Genomic DNA, 23,602 nt, shown 5'->3' with positions numbered 1-23,602 from the left:
GGCTTTTGTTGAAGTTTCGCGAACATACCTTCAGCGGGGAGTCAAGCAGTATATTGCTCCCACCAACGTATATCTCGCGAAGAGACCATGAGGATAAAATCAGAGAGATTAGAGCCCACACAGAGGCATACCGACAATCCTTCTTTCCACGAACAATACGAGACTGGAATGGAAGGGAGAACCGATAGAGGTACTCAAGGTACCCTCCGCCACACACCATCGGGTGGCTTCCGGAGTATGGTTGTAGATGTAGATATTATAATATGTATTTCATTATTTTGACAGGTAGAAAAACTCGAGTTTGAAAGCTAGGTGTTTACTTAAAGATATGTATGTTGTTGCGGGTCGTGTATCTATGGAACTGTTCAAATGTGTGTGAAATCGTATGGGACTTATCTGCTAAGGTCATCAGTCCCTAAGCTTACACACTACTTCACCTAAATTCTCCTAATGACAAAGACACACACCCATGCCCGAGGGAGGACTCGAACCTCCGCCGGGATCAGCCACACAGTCCATGACTGCAGCGCCTTAGACCATGGAACTGTTATTGATTTATTTGTTATCTTTGGTGTTTTGGTTATCCGTTACCCCTACATAAAATTTCAATAAAATGTGTGTGCTTGAAATCGGTTTGTTCATTTAGTGTAGCTAGCAGATAAGCCTTAGTGTGTATGTATGTTTCACATTCCTGCAAGGTATTCGTGATTTGACTTTTGGTATTTTGTGCAGAATTTGTAGCGGGTTTTCAGTTTTGTCGAATTCGTATTTGACATTTTTGAGGCTTGTCAAAAATGGTGGCTTGATTGTTATCTGTTTCTCTCTGGTGTTCTCTGAATCTTACGATCAAATTTCGTCCCGTCTGCCCTAAGTAAAATTTTGTGCAGCTATTTCCGTTAATATTCTAAATTCCAGGATTTAAGTGTTTCGGAAGTATGGCTTTTCCTGAACTTAGTTTTGCGCTAGAACTTATTGTTTACGAAGGCTAATTTCACGTTCGTATTCTTTTAGCAGGGCGTTTATTTTATCGAATAGTTTTTCCATATAGATTGCGAACAAATCAATAACAGTTCCATAAATACACATCTCGCAATAATATATCTTTGAGTAAACAAATAGCTGCTAAACGTGAATTTTTACGACTGTCAAAATAATGAAAAACGTATTAGAATATATGTGCGTTATCGGATCATCGAACGATATTAAAACACCAGTGAAAAAAGATAAAAAAAAGAAAAAAGGGCGCCCGGGCGGTTGCGAAAACAGAGGTCCCTGCTGGTCGCGCTATGGAAATGCGCCAGCCACCGGCTGCTCGCCTCAGCCGCGGTGCGGGGGGCGTGAACGTTGTGCGGCCACCGGCGCAGCGCCTATAAAACGGCGGCCGGCCGCCTTCCAGGCACACACAGCCCACCAGCTCTCCATCAGTCCAGACCAGCAACGCACCGCTCCGCCGACGCCACCATGTACAAAGTGAGTACCACACGCCCTCGGCAGAAAACGCGCTGGCAGTGTGACGAAGCACTAGTGTAAACTGTTCCGGCGTTTCGGACCCTCCTTCACGTGGTCATCATCAGGCTGATTCTTTATATATCGTCCCCATGATGAAGGCCATTTGCGAGAATGGCTGAAACGATGGAATATCTTGTACTGTGATGCAGCTTCATTGACATGAAATGTCCTTCAGTACTGAAAATATTTACGAATCTCCCTCGCTCTGTACATACGCACAATTTCCTTAGCTGGCATAGACGATGACTAAGGGCCTTTATCCGTCCTCCGCTCACAATCTCATGTGTCAGGCACAGCTTGAATATGCTGCAGTCACTTCGCAAACCAAAGACAATTTTGTTCAAACTTATGCTGCAACTAAATTAATTGTTGTGAACATCACAGCGCTGTACTAGGCAAGATGCAGTTCCCTTCCTCAGGCCTCCAAACGGTCAAGCCAATTACAGGCAGACTCGGAACTATGTTGATAATGGCATTTCTCATATGAACTAATCATTGCCACAGGTGGATGAAGCGGAAAGAATCAGCAAAGATCGCAATTCCGAGAGGGTATCTAACGCAGGAGCACTAGATTTGAGTTCAATGTTTACCCACTAAACCAACGAGCTACAGAATCAAAAAGTTCGTTCGTTTTGTATTGGTAATAAGAACTTCAGCCAAATGTGATCCATCTTCTGCTCAGATCACATTGCCACAGAACGTCCGAGGAACTTATACAACATTCATCTCGCTACAGTAGGGATTTATTCACGTTGTGACTACCCGGATTGTTTTTGAATCACTGTGAAAACTTATTCGCCTCTGATAAGACTATAATTCATTGTTCTGTCACTGAGACTAGATCATTATAGGAGCGTCTATTTTAGAGCACATTTCCCCCGCTGTTTGTCAAGGAGGATAGTAGACACAGAACGTAGCCTTGGGGCGGCTCGTTATGAGTTTTTCATTCTATTAGGCGGGGAATATTTCAAGATGATTATCAGTCCAGCACGAACTATCATGGGACCGTTTCTTTATTTTTTCCTTTTTTAAGGGATGAGACTCCCATCTATAAGACGATTTATGGAGTGTGCAAGTGGAGTTAAGATTCGAGAGTATCACAGTTGGTTTCATTGACATACATTACTCGATACACCCACAAGACAACATTGTGGTGCTCAACTTAAGGGCTTTTACAGCCTCTTCTTCCTTCTTACAAACCATACCGTTTTATGGGAAAAGAGGAGTCTATATAAAATATTACTAAATTCTCAGATTCAGTACGAAACAATTCATAACGTTCTGTAGGAACGAAGGAAGAAGAATCTCCTACCTTAGTATGGTAATTTTACATAGTCTCCTAATTCTCTTCCGTTCTTCGTATTACCCCCTCATTTCTACACCTTCTGCATACCCATTTGCGGAACTATTCTCGCAGCAAATGACATTCTACTGCTGAAGCTATATCAAGTGCTAACGTTTGGTGAAAACAGTAATGAACAATTTTGCTACGTAGTTTGATGTTCCTGAGAGCCGTATCTGAACCAAAGCTAGAAAATCACCTTGCTGTAATTGCGGAATAATACCTGCTCTACGCTTAGGTGGCTTCTGGGAAAATATGTTGTCTTTGTCTAAAACAGGAACAAAGTAGCTGTATGACTATTACTTATGAAGAGTTTACAAGCAGAGAGTGACAACATTGTTACATAGTTCTAAGCTCACTCTGTTGTTCATTTCTTCTCATTTTGTAAAATCGCTTGAACAATCTCGCAAATGAAAGAGAATATGCTGAAGTGCGAAAAAGAGTGAGCTTAACGTTCGTTTAGATTCCATATCTGTGATTCATGACACTGGTTCATAGGCTGGAGGTACTTAAAACGTAAGATACATCACCACGTAGAGGATATAGCCTAAAGAACACCGCTGCAGTCTTCACTAGTTATCTACTTTTCCGACAGTAATATGTTGACAGCAAGTACCTCCTGCGGTGTGAAAGCATTCTTTCCTATACGATAAAGCTCAGCATTCGTTTTACTTTTTTTTTCATAGCGAAGCTGTGTTCATGAATAAATGTCGCTCCTAATATTATAATGTTCTAGACATTCATAGAAAGTATAGGTTGTCCGTTTACCTAACCACACTACAACAGTGATCATTTTTTTCAAATATCAGCTCCACTTAGGTTTATAATTTGAAAGCAAATACAGGAATAGAGCTTTAGGTGTCACTAAAGACGAAAGTTTAAGAAACAGAGTGCTAGGGAAAATGGGAATTTAAAGTATTAGGACGTTAAGACATTTAGGGTGACTGATAAACATGGATGACAGGGTTGTAATTTGAAGTATCCCCCTGCCTGAATATGAGTCCAGTCTTGTATTCACTTCAACTTCTCCTACGAAAACATAAAGTACATCAGTCACTCATGTGCAATTACAGATAAAGAGTGTCATTTGCAAGTCGCCAATGTGGGATCAAATAGAAAGACTTGCAACAGGCAGTCGAACAACCTCAGACTGTTAGTAATGCCATATGATCATTTCATTTCACTCCAAATAGGTCATCGACTTCGAGTGTGTACAGAATAAAGTCGATGCATACACAAACAACTACATTTCCACATACAATTACATCTTTTGCATGGCAGATATTGTCCCAGAGTTGAACAAAAAATATTTCCAGCAACTTATCCACCCTCCACGGTTCTGATCAAGGTTTCGGGAGGTTCCCCATGGTTCTAAGAGAAATACTTTAACTGCAAACCCACTCCCTCTATCTCACCAGCTTTGCTGGCTGAAAAAGATTCTGAATCTACAAATGGGCAGAGCTTGGGCAGCCAAGTCTCCCTTTAGGGTAAATATGGTAAGGAGTTCGAGAGATACTTACTGTCACACCTTCATAGGAGCATTTTCTCTCTCTTATTGACGACGACTGTCCTCTAATCAATTCTAAACTATGAAACGATGTCTAGAATGCTCACTTCCTGCCATTAAAATTTTGGGTCTTATTAGTTTTGTAACTATTTGTTATTCAACGGACTGAAGATTTTGCCTCGTACAACTTTACCAAGAACGCCGTCCCTTTTGTTTACAGTTCCTGGTTCTCGCCACCGTCCTGGCCGTCGCCAACGCCGGCTACCTGGGAGGCTACGCCGCCCCCGCCGTGGCCTACGGCGCCCCCGCCTACGCCGCCTACGGCGCCCACGCCGTCGCCCCCGCGGCCATCACCTCCCAGCACTCCAACATCCTGAGGAGCTACGGCAACCTGGGACAGGTGTCCACCTACTCCAAGACCATCGACACCCCCTACTCCAGCGTCACCAAGTCTGACGTGCGCGTGAGCAACGACGCCCTGGCCGCCCCCGCCTACGGCTACGCCCGTGCCGCCTACGCCGCCCCCGCCTACGGCTACGCCCGCGCCGCCTACGCCCCCGCCGCCGCCTACGCCGCCCCCGCCGTCGCCGCCCACGGTCTGCTGGGAGTGGCCTACTCCGCGGCCCCCGCCGTCGCCCACCTGTCCTACAGCGCCCCTGCTCTGTCTTACGCCTGGTAGACAGCCCATCATCATAGCACCATCTCATCCCTGACTGTATTTATTTTGCGCTGCATGTAAATAAACCATTTGAAAAGTAATATTTTCTTTTTATTAAAGCAAACCACAAACCAATCGAGTGAGGTGCCGCAATGGTTAGCACATGCATTCTGGAGGATGTCGATTCAAACCATGCATACAGATTTAGGTTTTCGTGATTTCCCTAAACCGCTCGAGGCAAATGCTGGGGTGGTACCTTTGAAAGTGAACGGCCGATTTCCTTCCCCATCCTTCATTCAATCCCAGCTTGTGCTGCGTCTCTAATGACCTCGGTGTGGATGGTCCGCTACACCCAATCTTCCTTCTTCCTTTAAGCCACAAACCAAAGATTCTATAGACTGTGGAATAATAGCATCAAACCGTATGTCTTTGTAAGGACAAAATACGTAGCAACTTCAACGAAGCGTCGCAAAACAAGTCGTTTGTACAGAACGTACACAGAATTAATTATTATGATGAAATTTTGGAGTCTACCTGATTATAGGGTGTCTAGTTGTCAAAGTGAAGTGTCATGAGATGATTGTTTTCTGAATGTAGTAAACAGTTAATTACATATACATCCTTTAGAAAAGCAGTTCCTAAAGGACAAACGTAACTCTCGCTAAGCGCTTTTATTTCCGAAGAAAGTGAAACAGTAACTGGTTATTTACACTTCGTGACATTGTCAGGGTCAATAGCCTGCCGGAAAAAACTGCAACATCCTCACGGAATGTGTTCAGAGGCTCAGGGGTATAATATGCGCATATACGGGGTTGTTTTTTCAGTGGTTCATTTGTCACCTCATAGACTGTCAGATGGATCTCAGGAGGCCTGTCTCTATACTCTCTACCGTAACTCTGTAGGCGTTACTGTGCTGAGTGTAGACGCGAACCGTGTTCAGTCAGCATTCGTTCTACGGTATAACCGTGCCCCACCGACTAGTGCATGGTCCTACTGAACATCTGAAGTGGGTCGCATTAGGGGTCAGTAGTAAAATGGATGGCCATATAGGCGGACTGTTGCACACGTCGGGCTCAGTACATCGGTGGTGTGCTGCTGCTTTCAACCGTGGTCTGTGGGATATTCCCACGCCTGTACACCGCGTTGAGAACGACCTCGCAGTATTGACACAAGTGAATAGTCTGCGGGAATCGAACCATAAAATTACTGATATGAAACAAGGTACGAAAATATTGCATAAAGCACCTAAAGGAAGGAAACAACGTTTTGGAAAACATCGAAGTTTACAAAAACAGAACGAGGTTTCCACCATAATTTCTCTGACATATTTGATGTGGTGCTCTAGAGATCGTGTGCGGCCTATTCACACACTATGATGAATGTTGTGTATGTGTTATGCTCGGAACTCCACTTATATGGTACTTCTGATTATGTCATTTATTAGTTACTTTTTTCTTTTTTTGTGGGCGTGGCCTGCCATGTTATGCTAAATGCTTGTTATCAGGTCTGACGTGTAGTTGATCAGCCTCGCCAGTAATGATTCCCATTGCCCTCCAAATGTGTCTTCGTCACGTTTCTATATGCTGTAGATATATTTGTGTATGGCTGGGCAAAATGGTGTTTTCTCGGTATCGTAGTAATATGTTATCCATTGCTCCCTATTCGGTGAGATGAATGGACGGAACGAGTTCCATGCCAGTGGGAACGCACGTGGCTTCCCCTGTTTCCGTGCCCCCTCGGTTTGTTTCTGGCCTGGCCTTCCTGAATTTCATGTGCCTATGCAGGTTTTCATAGTCGGTCCTTACCACGTTCATAATCGGTGCATAGATGGTGGGAGCCTTTTATAGCACATTAGTACTTTTTTAGCGTTTACACTGCCTAAGACTGTAGTGCCCAGACAGGTAAAGCCCATCATATAGGTTTTAATCACTCGTCACATTGTATCTAAGTCGTGTTATGAACAGCTTACTGTGTGTAAATTCCTGAATGCATGAATAAGGGTAAATCATAATATGTAGTTTTGTATGGCGCTAATATGGATAATGCCTTTGCTTAAGATGTTTTTACTCTGTAATTGACGTACTTTATAGTGTGTATAGTATGTATAGCATGTATAGTATGTACAGTAAGTGTATGCGAAAGTGTTCATTGCATGAATATTTGATTAGCAGTAGTACTAAAGTTGTATTGTAAAGAGTGGTTATACCGTGGGACTGTGTGTGCACTGCGTGGACAGCACTATCTAGTGGCTGACTGTGAACCACTAGAAACGCAGCAGGTATACCTGCGCGGAATAGGGCAGTGTGATGCCGACCGTTGTTAGTCGAGCAGCGATCATGTACCAAATACACTACTGGCCATTAAAATTGCTACACCACGAAGATGACGTGCTACAGACGCGAAATTTAACCGACAGGAAGAAGATGCTGTGATATACAAATGATTAGCTTTTCAGAGCATTCACACAAGGTTGGCGCCGGTGGCGACACCTGCAACGTACTGACATGAGGAAAGTTTCCAACCGATTTCTCATACACAAACAGCAGTTGACCGGCATTGCCTGGTGTAACGTTGTTGTGATGCCTCGTGTAAGGAGAAGAAATGCGTACCATCACGTTTCCGACTTTGATAAAGGTCGGATTGTAGCCTATCGCGATTGCGGTTTATCGTATCGCAACATTGCTGCTCGCGTTGGTCGAGATCCAATGACTGTTAGCAGAATATGGAATCGGTGGGTTCAGGACGGTAATACGCAACGCCGTGCTGGATCCCAACGGCCTCATATCACTAGCAGTCGAGATGACAGGCATCTTATCCGCATGGCTGTAACGGATCGTGCAGCCACATCTCGTTCCCAGAGTCAACAGATGGGGACGTTTGCAAGAGAGCAACCATCTGCACGAACAGTTCGACGACGTTTGCAGCAGCATGGACTGTCAGCTCGGAGACCATGGCCGCGGTTACCCTTGACGTTGCATCACAGACAAGAGCGCCTGCGATGGTGTACTCAACGACGAACCTGGGTGCACGAATGGCAAAACGTCATTTTTTCGAATGGGCCGCGCGGGATTAGCCGAGCGGTCTCAGGCTCTGCAGTCATGGACTGTGCGGCTGGTCAAGGTGGTTGTACGTGTCCTCCCTCGGGCGGTTGTGTGTGTTTGTCCTTACGATAACTAGGTTAAGTAGAGTGTAAGCTTAGGAACTGATGACCTTAGCAGTGAAGTCCCATAAGATTTCACACACATTTTAGAATTTTTTTTTTTCCGGATGAATCCAGGTTCTGTCTACAGCATCATGATGGTCTCATCCGTATTTGGCGACACCGCGGTGAACGCACATTGGAAGCGTGTATTCGTCATCGCCATACTAGCGTATCACCTGGCGTGATGGTATGGGGTGCCATTGGTTACGCGTGTCGGTCACCTCTTGTTCGCATTGACGGCACTTTGAACAGTGTACGTTACAATTCAAATGAGTTACGACCCCCCGTGGCTCTACCCTTCATTCGATCCCTGCGAAACCCTACATTTCAGCATGATAATGCACGACCGCGTGTTGCAGGTTCTGTACGGGCCTTTCTGGATACAGAAAATATTCGACTGCTGCCCTGGCCAGCACATTCTCCAGACCTCTCACCAATTGAAAACGTCTGGTCAATGGTGGCCGAGCAACTGGCTCGTCACAATACGCGTCACTACTATTGATGAATTGTGGTATCGTGTTGAAGCTGCATGGGCAGCTGTACCTGTACACGGCATCCAAGCTCTGTTTGACTCAATGCCCAGGCGTATCAAGGTCGTTATTACGAGCGGAGGTGGCTGTTCTGATTACTGACTTCTCTGGATCTATGCACCCAAGTTGCGTGAAAATGTAATCACATGTCAGTTCTAGTATAATATATTTGTCCAATGAATACCCGTTTGTCATCTGCATTTCTTCTTTGTGTAGCAATTTTAATGACCAGTAGTGTAGTTTTATCTTGTGACTTCAGTTTTACATATCTGATGGAAAAGATAGACCATGAGAACAGTTGTTTTTTTTTATTTTTTGCGACAATGATTTTATGTCAGCTGGTCTGCCTCATGTATCGTTATATCCAAATGGTTTATAAATGTTAAGCTACATTCAGATATGTGGTGCTGTACTAATAGTGATTATATATATATATATATATATATATATATATATATATATATATATATATAGTGTAACTCATGTAAGCCCTACCGCAAACCTGTCATGTTACACTCCTGGAAATTGAAATAAGAACACCGTGAATTCATTGTCCCAGGAAGGGGAAACTTTATTGACACATTCCTGGGGTCAGATACATCACATGATCACACTGACAGAACCACAGGCACATAGACACAGGCAACAGAGCATGCACAATGTCGGCACTAGTACAGTGTATATCCACCTTTCGCAGCAATGCAGGCTGCTATTCTCCCATGGAGACGATCGTAGAGATGCTGGATGTAGTCCTGTGGAACGGCTTGCCATGCCATTTCCACCTGGCACCTCAGTTGGACCAGCGTTCGTGCTGGACGTGCAGACCGCGTGAGACGACGCTTCATCCAGTCCCAAACATGCTCAATGGGGGACAGAACCGGAGATCTTGCTGGCCAGGGTAGTTGACTTACACCTTCTAGAGCACGTTGGGTGGCACGGGATACATGCGGACGTGCATTGTCCTGTTGGAACAGCAAGTTCCCTTGCCGGTCTAGGAATGGTAGAACGATGGGTTCGATGACGGTTTGGATGTACCGTGCACTATTCAGTGTCCCCTCGACGATCACCAGTGGTGTACGGCCAGTGTAGGAGATCGCTCCCCACACCATGATGCCGGGTGTTGGCCCTGTGTGCCTCGGTCGTATGCAGTCCTGATTGTGGCGCTCACCTGCACGGCGCCAAACACGCATACGACCATCATTGGCACCAAGGCAGAAGCGACTCTCATCGCTGAAGACGACACGTCTCCATTCGTCCCTCCATTCACGCCTGTCGCGACACCAGATGTTGGGGCGTGAGCGGAAGACGGCCTAACGGTGTGCGGGACCGTAGCCCAGCTTCATGGAGACGGTTGCGAATGGTCCTCGCCGATACCCCAGGAGCAACAGTGTCCCTAATTTGCTGGGAAGTGGCGGTGCGGTCCCCTACGGCACTGCGTAGGATCCTACGGTCTTGGCGTGCATCCGTGCGTCGCTGCGGTCCGGTCCCAGGTCGACGGGCACGTGCACCTTCCGCCGACCACTGGCGACAACATCGATGTACTGTGGAGACCTCACGCCCCACGTGTTGAGCAATTCGGCGGTACGTCCACCCGGCCTCCCGCATGCCCACTATACGCCCTCGCTCAAAGTCCGTCAACTGCACATACGGTTCACGTCCACGCTGTCGCGGCATGCTACCAGTGTTAAAGACTGCGATGGAGCTCCGTATGCCACGGCAAACTGGCTGACACTGACGGCGGCGGTGCACAAATGCTGCGCAGCTAGCGCCATTCGACGGCCAACACCGCGGTTCCTGGTGTGTCCGCTGTGCCGTGCGTGTGATGATTGCTTGTACAGCCCTTTCGCAGTGTCCGGAGCAAGTATGGTGGGTCTGACACACCGGTGTCAATGTGTTCTTTTTTCCATTTCCAGGAGTGTATATCTTCACAGATCCGATGATGGCACCTTTAGTGTGTTGAAACCGGTTATCCAGTAAACAGTATTTAAGCGATCTTGGCTTTTGAATTATTTCTACAACAGAGTGATAGCCCCACTACGCGCTATGTGTTCACTGCAAGACCTCTCTTCAATTAGACATGTGTGGGACATGACGAAGCGGCACATGTTTTTGTTGTAAACGGACCCCGGTGTGGAGTCTGTGTGTCGTGGACGAATGCACTCTGGAAAGGCACCTCCCCAGGTATACGCCGTACACGAGCACGTCCATGACTCGCATACAGACAGTACCTACTCTCATCACTGAAGATACCAGGGTACCTTTCCACTCTCCAGTCAAGTCCTTCACGACACATGATTGGCGGTTCCGTGGTGTCGGTGGTAGTCTGACCAGAAGCATATGTACTCATTCTCCAGGGCCGACAAGAAGCGTTGCCGAACTGCAACAAATGGTGCTTGGGACAGTCTACCGCAGGATGCTATTCTGCTTGCGGCGTTTCCTGCCTGCGTTGCCACCAGAGAGGGTTTACCGTGTACTGATGCGACTGTTTGGGCACACGTTTCTCATTTGGTCTGAATTTGTGATATACACTCCTACAATAATGAAGTATCTACACCTCACTTTCCAATAAGATGACCTCGTCCGTGAGGGTGTTGAGTTTATTTTCCGACAGTGTACAATCTCCAAAAGCAGTTTTTAATGGCACTTTTGCAGTTTTACCTGACGTGACATTAAAACTATCCTTGAGATCACTTTCGTGTATTTTTGAATAATAACTATCACAGTTTTTTCATCAGAAACTGATGAACGCAGAGAGCTGGACTGACGCTCGACTTGGACCTGCCTGGTCCAAATGCAAATGGTGGAACACATTTTCACGGCCTGTATTTCACTGGAAGTGTGAAGAGATATAGACTAAAATTTGCGCCTGCGTCGGGTAAGGTCTGTGGCCCCCTTGATCTAATAGGCAGGGCTAGGCTACGCGGTTACACCTCCGTCACTAAGACAGAAACGGCACTAAAATTTCACACATTTCTCTCTCATGTAGTCTCCATACGTATTCTTAATATACAACTTTGACACTTTGCGAAGGAAAGTTACTAACTTACTAACCGCGCTGTTTCCCAGCTAACATTGGTCTTCACTGCTACTGACTTCTGTAGCTCAGTTCCTAATGAGACTGAAAATGGTATGTTTTTCATCGAGAAAAAGGAACCAATAACATAGATGAATGATAATCGTTTTACTGCGTAGAACGTTTTACATTTGAAGGAAGATGTGTCATCGATATCTTACTGGAACGTATATCTCAGCTCTTATTTACGTATTGTGTCACATACTATTTAAACATATGTAGTGGCATAACTACCATTGCGTAATAAGGGAAATAGAATTATTTCAACTTGACAGAAATATGGTTATTTAACGGAGTTTTTCGCGACGACATCCAAGTTTAAAGTTTTCTTGATGTTTAAACTACATCACCTACCAGCAGGAACTTGAGGTTTCGAAAAGTTTCACCATCGTCAGGTGCTGAGTGACTGCCCGGAATAACGAGTTATTATTCGTGAAGTGACGACACATTAGGTGAGATTTTGAATGATGCGGAAATGCTGGAAATTGACGGTAGAAATAGTACCAGACCGTATAAAGAAAAATGACGGGGTCTTTGACTAGATTATGCTACTAAGCATGTTTAACAGAATTGGGGACTCCATTCTCTTTCCTGTGTTTCACCTAAGATTACAAGCCTGAAGTACAAGAGATGAGCATACGGAATCGGTGTATTTACTGCTTATATTTGTTTAAATTTCACACTTTTCCTAATTTCTCTCTAATACTTACTAACAATTTTTATTTCTAATTTTAAAAGACTTTAACTATGCTATACATTATATTATTTTATTTGGCCATAAATGACATAAACGTCGAACTTTACAATGCCTTGGTTACGAAATTTTTCATCACATTTTCTTATTCGTTAAATCAAGAACAGTAATAATTTTTCGAAAGCAAACTAGATTTTAATAAAAAGCAGTCATATAAAAGAAAATATATAATCTTTACTATTTTGGTGATGTGTCACAATCCGCAATTTCTACAAAACTTCCTTTCAGAATTATGTGTAATAATACAATGATTTTTATTTTTATAAATTTTATTTATGTCAGGAGGTGTATTTTTTTTTTGTAACTGTTCACTTGTCTATGCAGAAAACTATGTACAAATGTTAATTTCGCCAGTTGCCGGTTCTGGAACAATCTACAACTTCACGCTGTATCATATGTGCTGGAAGTAATTACTCTTTGTCTCAGGCTCGTATAAGACAGTCTTCGTCTGGACGCGAAGCAGTAAAGTCGTGTTTTTTCTGCAGACAAAATGCGCGCCAAGAATGACTTCATGTTTTGAAAACTGTTATTTGCACTGAAAATACATTTTGAATGCTTTACAGATTTCTTGAGTGATGACAGTGATCAGTATAAAATCCGTGTATACTTGAAAGAAGACTCTCTTTATCGATGTATCGAAAACTGATGCATTTTGCCTTAGATGAATGGGAAAAAGAAAGGAAATATGAAAATGTGAATGTATCTTCACTAATGGCCGATAAGCCTGGACCTGTACAACATTCCCTTTGGAGGCATAAATACATTCACGAAATAAGATGAGTATTACAATTTTTTCCCATTATATCATCCATTTAGATCTGTTTTTAACATTGCTGGTTCTCGTAGTACGCTAAAGAGCCAAAGAAACTGGTACTCCTGCCTAATGTCGTGTGTGGCCCCCGCGAGCACGCAGAATTGCCGCAACACGACGTGACATGGACTCGAATAATGTCTGAAGTACTGCTGGAGGGACCTGATACCATGAATCCCGCAGAGCTGTCCATAAATCCATAAGCGTACAAGGTGGAGGAGATCTCTTCTGAACTGCACGTTGCAAGGCATCCCTGATATGCTCAATAATGTTCATGTCTGGGGAGTTTGGTGGCCAGCGGAAGTGTCTGAACTCAGAAAACTGTTCTGGAGCCACGCTGTACCAATATTGGACGGGTGGGGTGTCGCCTCGTCCTGCTGGAATTGCCCAAGTCCAACCAAGTTAAACCAAAAGAATGGTCCTGAATAAGAAGCAATCATGACAATAACCTATACATTTCATTAAGCACTTACAAAAATCTTCAGTACGCCAACTATTGCAATTCAGCGAGCGTCAGTACTGCCAGCTAAATAAAAGATTCTGACTTCTAAAGCCACCAACTACTAATACGCATGTGGTTAGCAAAGGAAAGAGTTTATTGCAATCCAAATAATGTATTTTTTACCTTAATAATGTGACATCCAGTTCAAACACGAATATAAATCGTCATTGACATCCAGTACAAAGTTATATAATCATGAATAATTTTCAGTCTCCAAGTCGGATACTTCCAGATCGTTAGCCTACGCTAGGACTTCAGACCTCTGCCCTCCATCAATGCTAATTTCTCTCATCTAACATCCACCACTGCTGGCTGTTCACCTCCAACTGCTTCAAATGGCTCTGAGCACTATGGGACTTAACTGCTGAGGTCATCAGTCCCCTAGAACTTAGAACTGCTTAAACCTAACTAACCTAAGGACATCACACACATCCATGCCCGAGGCAGGATTCGAACCTGCGACCGTAACGGTCGCGCGGTTCCAGACTGTAGCGCCTAGAACCGCTCGGCCACTCCGACCGGCCCTCCAACTGCCCAACAGTACTTCCATCACTGCTGGCGAACAACTTCCAACTGCCCAATACTACTGGCGGTGAACTTCCAAAAAACGAGTCCAACCAGCCACAGAGTCTCTTGCAAAGAAAGCGCAGTCAGAGATCCAATGCAAAGCGCTACACAGCGCTGCCAACACATAGGCAGCCCACTAACAAAGTGATTTGTGGAGATGAAGATTCCCGGAATCTCTATGCGTTGCTGGAGGCCGTTCATTTCCACCCAGCAGCATCAATGAATTAAATGATCATGGTATGAATACGTGACTGATACGTGTGAGTAAGTAGTTACAGCTTTCTTAGTTCCAGGTCTCGGAATGATCATGCCACAAATGCTGCGCCGGGCAAGCAGATGCACGTGGCAGCAAATCAACTTCTTCGCCGAGAATGGAGATCAGCACACAGAGACAGTTTGAAATATGTAGGAAGTACGTAAGAACATTCTTGCATGCATTTCTTTCTGCTACGTACGAAGGGCGTTTATCAAGTAATGCAACAATTTTTTTTCTCGGGAATTTTTGGCCGAAAAAATGCGGAATTTGTAGTGGGGGAATCGTGAAATATTCCCGCTTTGGCTCCTATGGCCTTCAAAATGGCGTCTGTAACGGAGGTGCGTTCAAAACAGAGAACTGTCACTGAGTATCTTTTGGCGAAACACCACAGCGTCGCAGTTATTCATGGGCGCTTGCAGAATGTCTGCAGAGATCTGGAAGTGAACAAAAGCACGGTGGGTCGTTGGGAGAGGCGTCTGCCGTCATCGCACGAGGTCGCACAAACCTATCCGATCTCCGACGTGCCGGCTGGCATCACTCGGCTGTGACTCCTGCATTGTTGGAACGTGCAGACACACTCATTCAAAGTGATCAACGGATCACAATCAGACACCTCGCTGCACAAATCGATGTCTGCGCACCCGAGAGAAGCTCACAAAACTATACTGAACTATTTTTATCCACCCTACAGCCCCGACATCGCACCTTCAGACTTCCATCTGTTTGGCCCACAGAAAGATTCACTCTGCGGGAAGCAGTACGTGGTTGATGGTGAGGTTATTGCTCCACCAAGACGTTGCCTCCTACGTCAACCAGTATAGTGGTACCAAGTGTGCATACAGACACTCACAGTAAGTTGGTGTAATACTGTTGCACTGAGCGGAGATTATGTTGAAAAATGTGGTTTTGTACCCAAAAGAGTGGAGAATAAGTATATTGGAGTCCTAAATAAATCCAACCTGCTTTCAGAAAAAAAAATGCGTTGCTTTACTTTTTCAATGCCAGTCGAGCTAGAGAGACGTTTCATGTTCTTTTCATGTTGCTTCTTGTTTCAATACAAAACTAAAACTAAACTCCGTCCGAATAGGCCTCGGAAAGCCCAACGGTACCGACCGACCGCCGTATCATCCGCAACCGAAAGGCGTCACTGTATATGGATATAGGAGGCATGTGGTTAGCACACCACTCTCCCGGATATTGTCACTTTTCGTGACCGAAATCGCTGCTTCTCAGTCAAGCAGTTACTCAATTGACCTCACAAGGGCTCAGCATATTATATCATTACAATAACATTAAACCTTTACGATCTTGACTTCCGGCCCACCCTGTAGATATGTTGCTTCTTCTCCCCAGTGGTGCGTTTTGTGGAGTCTATTGCAGGAGATAATAAGTATCAATGAGCCAGACTGTTACGATTCGAAAGATTTATTTACATGAAGCACAGAATAAATACAGTCAGAGATGAGATGGTAGTATGGTGACAGGCTGTCTACCAGGCGTAAGACAGAGCAGGGGCGCTGTAAGACAGGTGGGCGACGGCGGGGGCGGCGGAGTAGGCTACTCCCAGCAGGCCGTGGGCGGCAACGGCGGGAGCGGCGTAGGCTGCGGGGGCGGCGTAGGCGCGCGCGTAGGCAGGGGCGGCGTAGGCGGCAGGGGCGGCGTAGGCGCGTGCGTAAGCAGGGGCGGCGTAGGACACAGCAGGGGCGGCCACGTGGGCGACGGCGTCGTTGCTGACGCGCACGTCAGACTTGGTGACGCTGGAGTAGGGCGTGTCGATGGTCTTGGAGTAGGTGGACACCTGTCCCAGGTTGCCGTAGCTCCTCAGGATGTTGGAGTGCTGGGAGGTGATGGCCGCGGGGGCGACGGCGTGGGCGGCGTAGGCGGGGGCGCCGTAGGCAACGGCGGGGGCGGCGCCGTAGGCCACAGCGGGGGCGGCGTAGCCTCCCAGGTAGCCGGCGTTGGCGACGGCCAGGACGGTGGCGAGAACCAGGAACTGTAAAAGGGACATTGCTGTTGGTAATATGCCACAAGGCACAATGGTTTAAACGTTATTTCGGACATCATTATGTGAACTCTCAGCATCTAAAAGATCAAACAAAGGAATATTGGCCCATGTGATACCTCGTACTGCTCGTGCTGTTCCTTGATAACCAACCCTAAGAGGAAACAGTAATTTCCTCTACAAGTCTAATACAGGATATACTGTACTCCTATTTCAGTGTCTTAACATTTCATTGTGTGTACCTAAATCTCAGACTACTTAGGCTGACTTTTTTTTATACCTAGTGCGATCACTGTTAAAAGGATATCTTGGCGAACCCAACTTACCAGAGTAATTTGATAATTTCCCAAAAGGTAACTTTCATTTTCTGCAAATTACTAATTATGTAATTATGTGTACAATACTGACCACAGTACATCTAATACAATTGTGTGTACTCAAGATATGATCTGAACTATAAAAGGAGAAGACCTCTAGTACTGAAACTAATTGTACAGGATTCTAATCTGACTTTGAAATACGCCCATGAGATGCAATATTCTCCACGTTAAGGACTTTAGTATGATGTGATGAAAGATTTCTTCTAGCATAGGAATCAGCTAAAGGAATTGTAGCCCAATAATCCAGTTTCCGCAATTCCACTGCAAGGCGTAATATCGGTGACATCGTTGGAGATGTTAAGTTTAGAGTTCATACCGGTACTTCATTTGCGAGTGAGATTGCTACTCGTAGATTTTACGAGTATTTCCCCTTTTGAAGTCATCGTAGGTAATCTTCAGATGCAGTGCAAATTTGGTGTACTATTTTAGGTAACAATGTGCACTCTTGTTTGTAAATAGCATTGTTTCCTGTTACATGGCAAAATGTGCTACGCAACAAAATGCTCTGATAGCTTGCTGTACTGAGTAATACATGTTAAGTCTGTCAGCATATGTTTACATCGATGCATAAGATAAGACGTGGAAGTTTATGAGTGAGAGAAGAACAATATCAGAACAAGCGACAAATCTGTAGTTCATGAATACCACGAGAAATAGTTGACAAATATACCTTGTTCCGTCTATTTATGTGTGATCGTTTTACAAATATCTCAAGATACGGAACTTGCTTTCGTAATCGTGATGTTTTTTAACGATAAGGACAGTATGAGAAAGCTGAGAAGGCGAATGTTGTACACATTCATGTTGATGAATGTGCAAGCGGTCTGGCGTATAAGCTAAAGTAGCAGGTTCGAATCCTGCCTCGGGCATGGATGTGTGTGACGTCCTTAGGTTAGTTAGGCTTAAGTAGTTCTAAGTCTAGGGAACAGATGACCTCATAGTGCTTAGAGCCATTCTGAATCTGACGTATATAAGCACCTTTAATTGTCATTTAAATCTGCATATACACTACGCTATTCACTGTAGAGTGTAAGGCGGAGGGTGTCTCGTAACAAAGTTAGCGATTCTATATCCTGTTCCGATCGCGAGTTGAACAATGTCAGTACACCACTGCACATTCCCTAATCTCTCTGTTATCTTATTCTCATTATACCTAAGCAATATAAACAGTGACTTCACTAGAATGGTCGCACAGTCTTCCTCGAATAATGTTTCTCTAAATATTTAAACAATGTGATGCGCTTAAGATATTTACCATTAATCTTGTACTTGGAGACTACCGTGTTCTTTCTCGTTAGAGGCGTTATCTTAATTTTATTCACAGAGAGCTGACATTCATCACACAAAGCGGAAGTTTGATCAAAGCACTGTAGACACGATTTGAAATGAATCCATTATTCGCCTAATCGAAAATAAAACACAAATTAGAAGTTACAAATGAGTTAGCAAACGCACCAAAAGTATTGTTATGTTTACCTAGAACTCCAAATTCTCGAATAACTCTCCTTATCACAGAAGCGAGTGTCTACAGTTTTGTGTTTGTCGTGAAAGGGAGAGCACTTACTCTTTACGAGAGATTGAAAGTGCTTAGAAAAAACACTTTCAGTCCAAAGGTGGACAGTCTTCAGGCCGTATTCCAAAATGGATTTGTGGTGACGGATCCACGAAGCAGGAACTGCAGAAGCCTCCAGATACTGTAAACTGGCAGCTGACAGTATCAGGAGATTTCCGCAGTTCCTGTTCTGTGGATCCATTTCCACAAATCAGCTTTGGAGTACAGTCTAAAGATGGAAGACGGTCCTTGGAACCGGCCACCAATAAATGTGATTTCGCGATTTACAAGGCTTTCCTAAGTACAGTTGTGAAACTGATCGCTGTTTTCCCAAAATGTTTTCGAAAATATGTGAGCGATTGAAAATATTTTCCATTACGTGAGCTTCAAGAATCGCCTGGAAGCTCCAAAAAGTGCGTGAAAGATCGAACAGTTCCGAGATGACTAACACAGGAAAAAGTGAACCGCTGCAACCTGTTTGGCAAAGACACAAGTAAATGCGGTTTAGTTTTTCTACCACAACGAGAGACGCCTTAATGTCTGTAAATCACAACTCTGGAAGAAAGAAAGATGCGCATAGTGTTCTACGAACTGGAGGGTGTGGGTGGAGGGGGCAGAAGTGAATACAGCACGGAAAAGTATATGTTCTTGAACAAACCCCTCAGTTATTCTGTGATTCTTGGTTCAAATGGCTCTGAGCACTATGGGACTTAACTGCTGTGGTCATCAGTCCCCTAGAACTTAGAACCACTTAAACCTAACTAACCTAAGGACATCACACACATCCATGCCCGAGGCAGGATTCGAACCTGCGACCGTAGCAGTCCCGCGGACTCTGTGATTCTTCATCAGAAACCTGCCCCTAGTAGAATCCTGATTCAAGGACAGTGGCGTAGGCGCCAAAGGACAAAAAGCCCCTGAAAAAGCAAGAAAACGACACCATCGTGGTACATTTGCCAACTGGCTACTACTGTTATGCCTCAGAGTACGAACGCAGAGAATTACCAAGGCAATATCGCTCACGCGTCTCTCTTGCACGGTCCTAAGACATATTCGAAGTTGAAACACGTCGTTCCCTCCATGAGCAACTTAAAAAAAAAAAAAAGCGAAACTGACATTGGGTTTGCTCCATTCAATCGTAATAGGACCCTCTCAGTACACAAAAACGATTTATCAGATAGGATCAGTAGCACTATAATGCACAGAGTAGCCGTCCATTGGTTAGCGCTGCTGTCTCAAGATCCTTGCAATACCGGGTTCGATTTCTGGCGAGGATGGTGATATTCTCCGCTCAGAGACTGGGCGTTTTGCAGTTGTCACAATCATTTTATCATCATCGACGCACAAGTAACCGGAGTGACGTCAAATAGAAAGACTTGCACTAGGCAGCAGTACAATCCCAGGCGGGGTCTCTCAACAAGTATATCATACTCCCCCCTCCCCCCTCCGACCAGTAATGCCGTAAGATCGTGCATTCTTTTTGTTTCTTGCAGCAGTATATTTAGACAAAGTGATTAGTGCTGAAAGTCGGTATTAAGTCCCATCGTGTTTTAGAGGCAATACTGAGAACCGATGTGAAAGATCACGTAAAGTCTGTGTTGGTGACGGCGAATGGAAGACTTAGATTTATTTGAAGGTGGTTGCTGCGCTGCATCTGTAAGGGAAATCGCGTTCAAGACATTCGTTCGAGCAGTTTTAGAGAACGGTTCCAGTGTTCGGCGTTCGGACAATACACATGTAACGAATTGGGAGGCACGCTGCAGGTATTGTAACACATCCTTACAGACCACACGAAAGTGTAAGCGAAATGCTCGGAGAGCTTAAATGGGAATTGCTGGAAGAAAGACGACATAGTTCTCCCGAAACCTGTTGGGTAATTTTAGGAAACTTATTTGCATTCGAAGAAGGTTGTCTGTCCAATATGCTGTCAACATCGAATATCTCGCGTAAGTTCCATAAGAATAAGGAAAGATAGATTAGGTCATATAGAGCATATAGACTGCGATTTTTGTCTTCCTCCATAAGCCAACGGAACAGGACAGAAAATATATTGAGATACAGGCAATGGCCTTGCCACAGTGGATACACCGCTTCCCGTCAGATCACCGAAGTTAAGCGCTGTCGGGTGTGGCCGGCACTGAATGGGTGACCATCGGGGCCGCCATGCGCTGTTACCATTTTTCAGGGTGCACTCAGCCTCGTGATGCCAATTGAGGAGCTACTCAATAGCGGCTCCGGTCAAAGAAAACCATCATAACGACCGGGAGAGTGGTGTGCTGACCCCACGCCCCTCCTATCCGCATCCTTATCTGAGGATGACACGGCGATCAGATGGCCACTTGTGGCCCGAAGACAATGAGATGCCATCCGTTAGCTATTGTCCAGTGGCTGGAGTATCCTAGGTAGATGAGCCAATAACTCCCACGGAGAGTGACGGCTACTACATACGTGGTAGATGTGTGTCATTACGCTCTTTCACAGCCATTGTCACGAGCCATCCAGATTTCACCTTTCTGTGAGTTCTCTAAATCGATTTAGGTAAACACCTGAGTGCTTCCATTCAATAGGGTACCGGCGATTTAGATTTAATTCCCCCCCTCCCCCCCCCCCCCTCCCTTGTCAAATCTGAGCTGGTGCTCCGGCACTGACCCCCTCGTCGTCTAACGAAGATGAAGCCATAAACACCTTTCTTCGAATTACTAGTCTCGACAATACTCTTCTGTGAGTGTGACGGAGTAAATGGTGTGAAATGCTCCTACATTTCGGTCAGTATTATATGCAACCTTCAGCAGTGTGACTGCGTAGATCTAGGCGTTATTAACTTGATGATGGCCAACCGCAACGGTGACCGAAACAGAGAATTAGTACAGTATGCTGTTTAGTATTTCATTTTTGTATATAAGCTTATTTCGGCTTTCGGTTTTATTTTCTTCATCAGTACATCTGCAAACAATAGCATTTGTTTATATTTTACATAATAAATAACTTACAACGTATTTTTTTTCACATTGGATATTGTACTCACATCCTGACGTTGTAAACGGACATTTGCCAACTTTGAATAAACTATCACTGCTGTCCATAGTCGCTGGATGTAACACTTTTTTTGAGTAACGTTTTAAAGTTGTTGGATGATGTGATGTTGCACATATATTATAACACGTATTTTGTTATTTTTACAGGCGTAGAAATTCTACTTTGAAGGCTAGGTATTCACTCAAAGATTTTTATGTTGTTGCGGGTCGTGTATCTATGGAACTGTTATTGGTGCATTTGTTATCTCCGGTGTTTTGGTTATCCGTTGACCCTATATCAAATTTCACTAAAATGTGTGTGCTTGAAATCGTTTTGTTCATACAGTGTAGCGAGGGGATAACGCTTAGTGTGTATGTATATTCCTCGCAGGTATTCGTGATTTGACTTTTGGTATTTTGTGCAGGATTTGTAGCGCGTTTTCAATTTTGTCCGTATTTTTCATTTTTGAGGTGTTACAAAATTTTGGGTTGGTTGTTATTTGTTTCTCTCCTGTGTTATCTGAATTCTACAATGAAATTTCGTCCCGTCTGTCGTACATTAAATTTTGTGCAGTTATTTCAGTTCATTTTCTAAATTTTAGGTTCTAAATGTTTCGGGAGTATGGCTTTTCGTGAACGTAGTTTTGTGCTAATATTTAATGTTATGAAAGCTTATTTCACGTTTGCGTTTTTTTGGAGTAGGGTGTTTATTTTATCGGGAAGTTTTGGTATATAGATTACAAACACGTCAATAACAGTTCCATAGATACACGACCCGCAACCACATAGATATTTACGAAGATAGTAACTGTTCTCGAAAGAACAGATACCATTAACGACGGTGCAGCTTCTCTTGAATAAATGACAATTAATTGAAAGCCGCAGCTGCCGACAGGTGTTGTTGATATACCTCGATGGGGACAACTGAAAATGTGCGCCCGACCGGGACTCGAACCCGGGATCTCCTGCTTACATGGCAACGCTCTATCCATCTGAGGCCGAAATAAAATGTGAAGCAACATACTGTCTTATATTTCTCTGCATAATGTCCTACTGTGACATAGTATATGCTGCAGGTCCCATAATAAAGAAACAAGTGACCAAAACGTAGAGGCGTGATAGGACGCGACGCTGTCAGAGTCCCAGGATCGGGCGGTACTCACTTTGTACATGGTGGTGGTGAGTGGTCGCTGCGTGTGCGGGTCCTCTGGAGAGCTGGAGTGCTGTGTGCCCGGCCAGTGTCGGCGCGCCGTTTTATACCCGCCACCTGAGCCGCCGTCGACGCCCAGCCGGACAAGATTCGCGGAGCCGCCCGCCTCCCCGTGCCCCTCCCCCGCCCGTTGCATTTCAATAGCGCCGCCAGGACAGGACCGCCGTTTTCGGACAGGCGGTTATTAGCCGCCACCTGCCGTGTTGTACCGGCCCGCCGGTTGCGTGACGAACACACCAGGTCGGTCGGTACTTAAAACCAGGGTCGCCGGGTTTTTTTCTTCTGGACAGAGTTGGGGTTTTCTACGAACCTGACTCTTCTAAACTGCAATCTATTTTTCCAAGATGACAGCCCTAAAGTTAGGATTAACATGTTTTGATGCAAATTTCGTATATATTACAATTGTTGGATTAAAGGGGACCATTCACCGGAAGCAGAGGCGTAGAGTTGTCGAGAGGCACATACGGACGAAAGAAACCTTCCTAGCTTCGGAGTTATCCTCTGGCGAGCTAGAGTACCACACACACACACACACACACACAAACACACACACACACACACGAAGTCGGCTAGACGGAGTGTGTGTGTGTGTGTGTGTGTGGGTGCGTGCATGAGCCGGCTAGACGGCGTTTATATACAGGGTGTAAACGGTATAAGGCGCCAAAATTATGCAGATAGTACATCTCGGTGTGTTTGACAAAAAAGTCTAATGACATTTTCTTGTATCATGTAC

General features: G+C 44.8%; 2 protein-coding genes across 2 annotated transcripts; one reads left to right on the top strand and one right to left on the bottom strand.

The window, feature by feature from the left end:
- Positions 1 to 1,414: 1,414 nt before the first annotated feature.
- On the top strand, positions 1,415 to 5,117 carry LOC124624171 (cuticle protein 67-like). The gene is made up of 2 exons (XM_047149090.1): positions 1,415 to 1,470; positions 4,579 to 5,117. Exons 1-2 carry the CDS (start codon positions 1,462 to 1,464, stop codon positions 5,035 to 5,037), a joined length of 468 nt encoding a protein of 155 aa, XP_047005046.1. The 5' UTR covers positions 1,415 to 1,461; the 3' UTR covers positions 5,038 to 5,117.
- Positions 5,118 to 16,120: 11,003 nt separating this feature from the next.
- LOC124623287 (cuticle protein 67-like) lies at positions 16,121 to 22,874 on the bottom strand. Its single transcript, XM_047149026.1, has 2 exons — positions 22,823 to 22,874; positions 16,121 to 16,704 (listed from the first exon to the last, which is right to left on the bottom strand). Exons 1-2 carry the CDS (start codon positions 22,829 to 22,831, stop codon positions 16,201 to 16,203), a joined length of 513 nt encoding a protein of 170 aa, XP_047004982.1. The 5' UTR covers positions 22,832 to 22,874; the 3' UTR covers positions 16,121 to 16,200.
- Positions 22,875 to 23,602: the final 728 nt, after the last annotated feature.

The sequence above is a fragment of the Schistocerca americana genome, chromosome 1, assembly GCF_021461395.2.
Source record: "Schistocerca americana isolate TAMUIC-IGC-003095 chromosome 1, iqSchAmer2.1, whole genome shotgun sequence".
In the NCBI taxonomy this organism is placed as follows: domain Eukaryota; kingdom Metazoa; phylum Arthropoda; class Insecta; order Orthoptera; family Acrididae; genus Schistocerca; species Schistocerca americana.
This window is presented reverse-complemented; position numbering and strand designations above follow the sequence as displayed.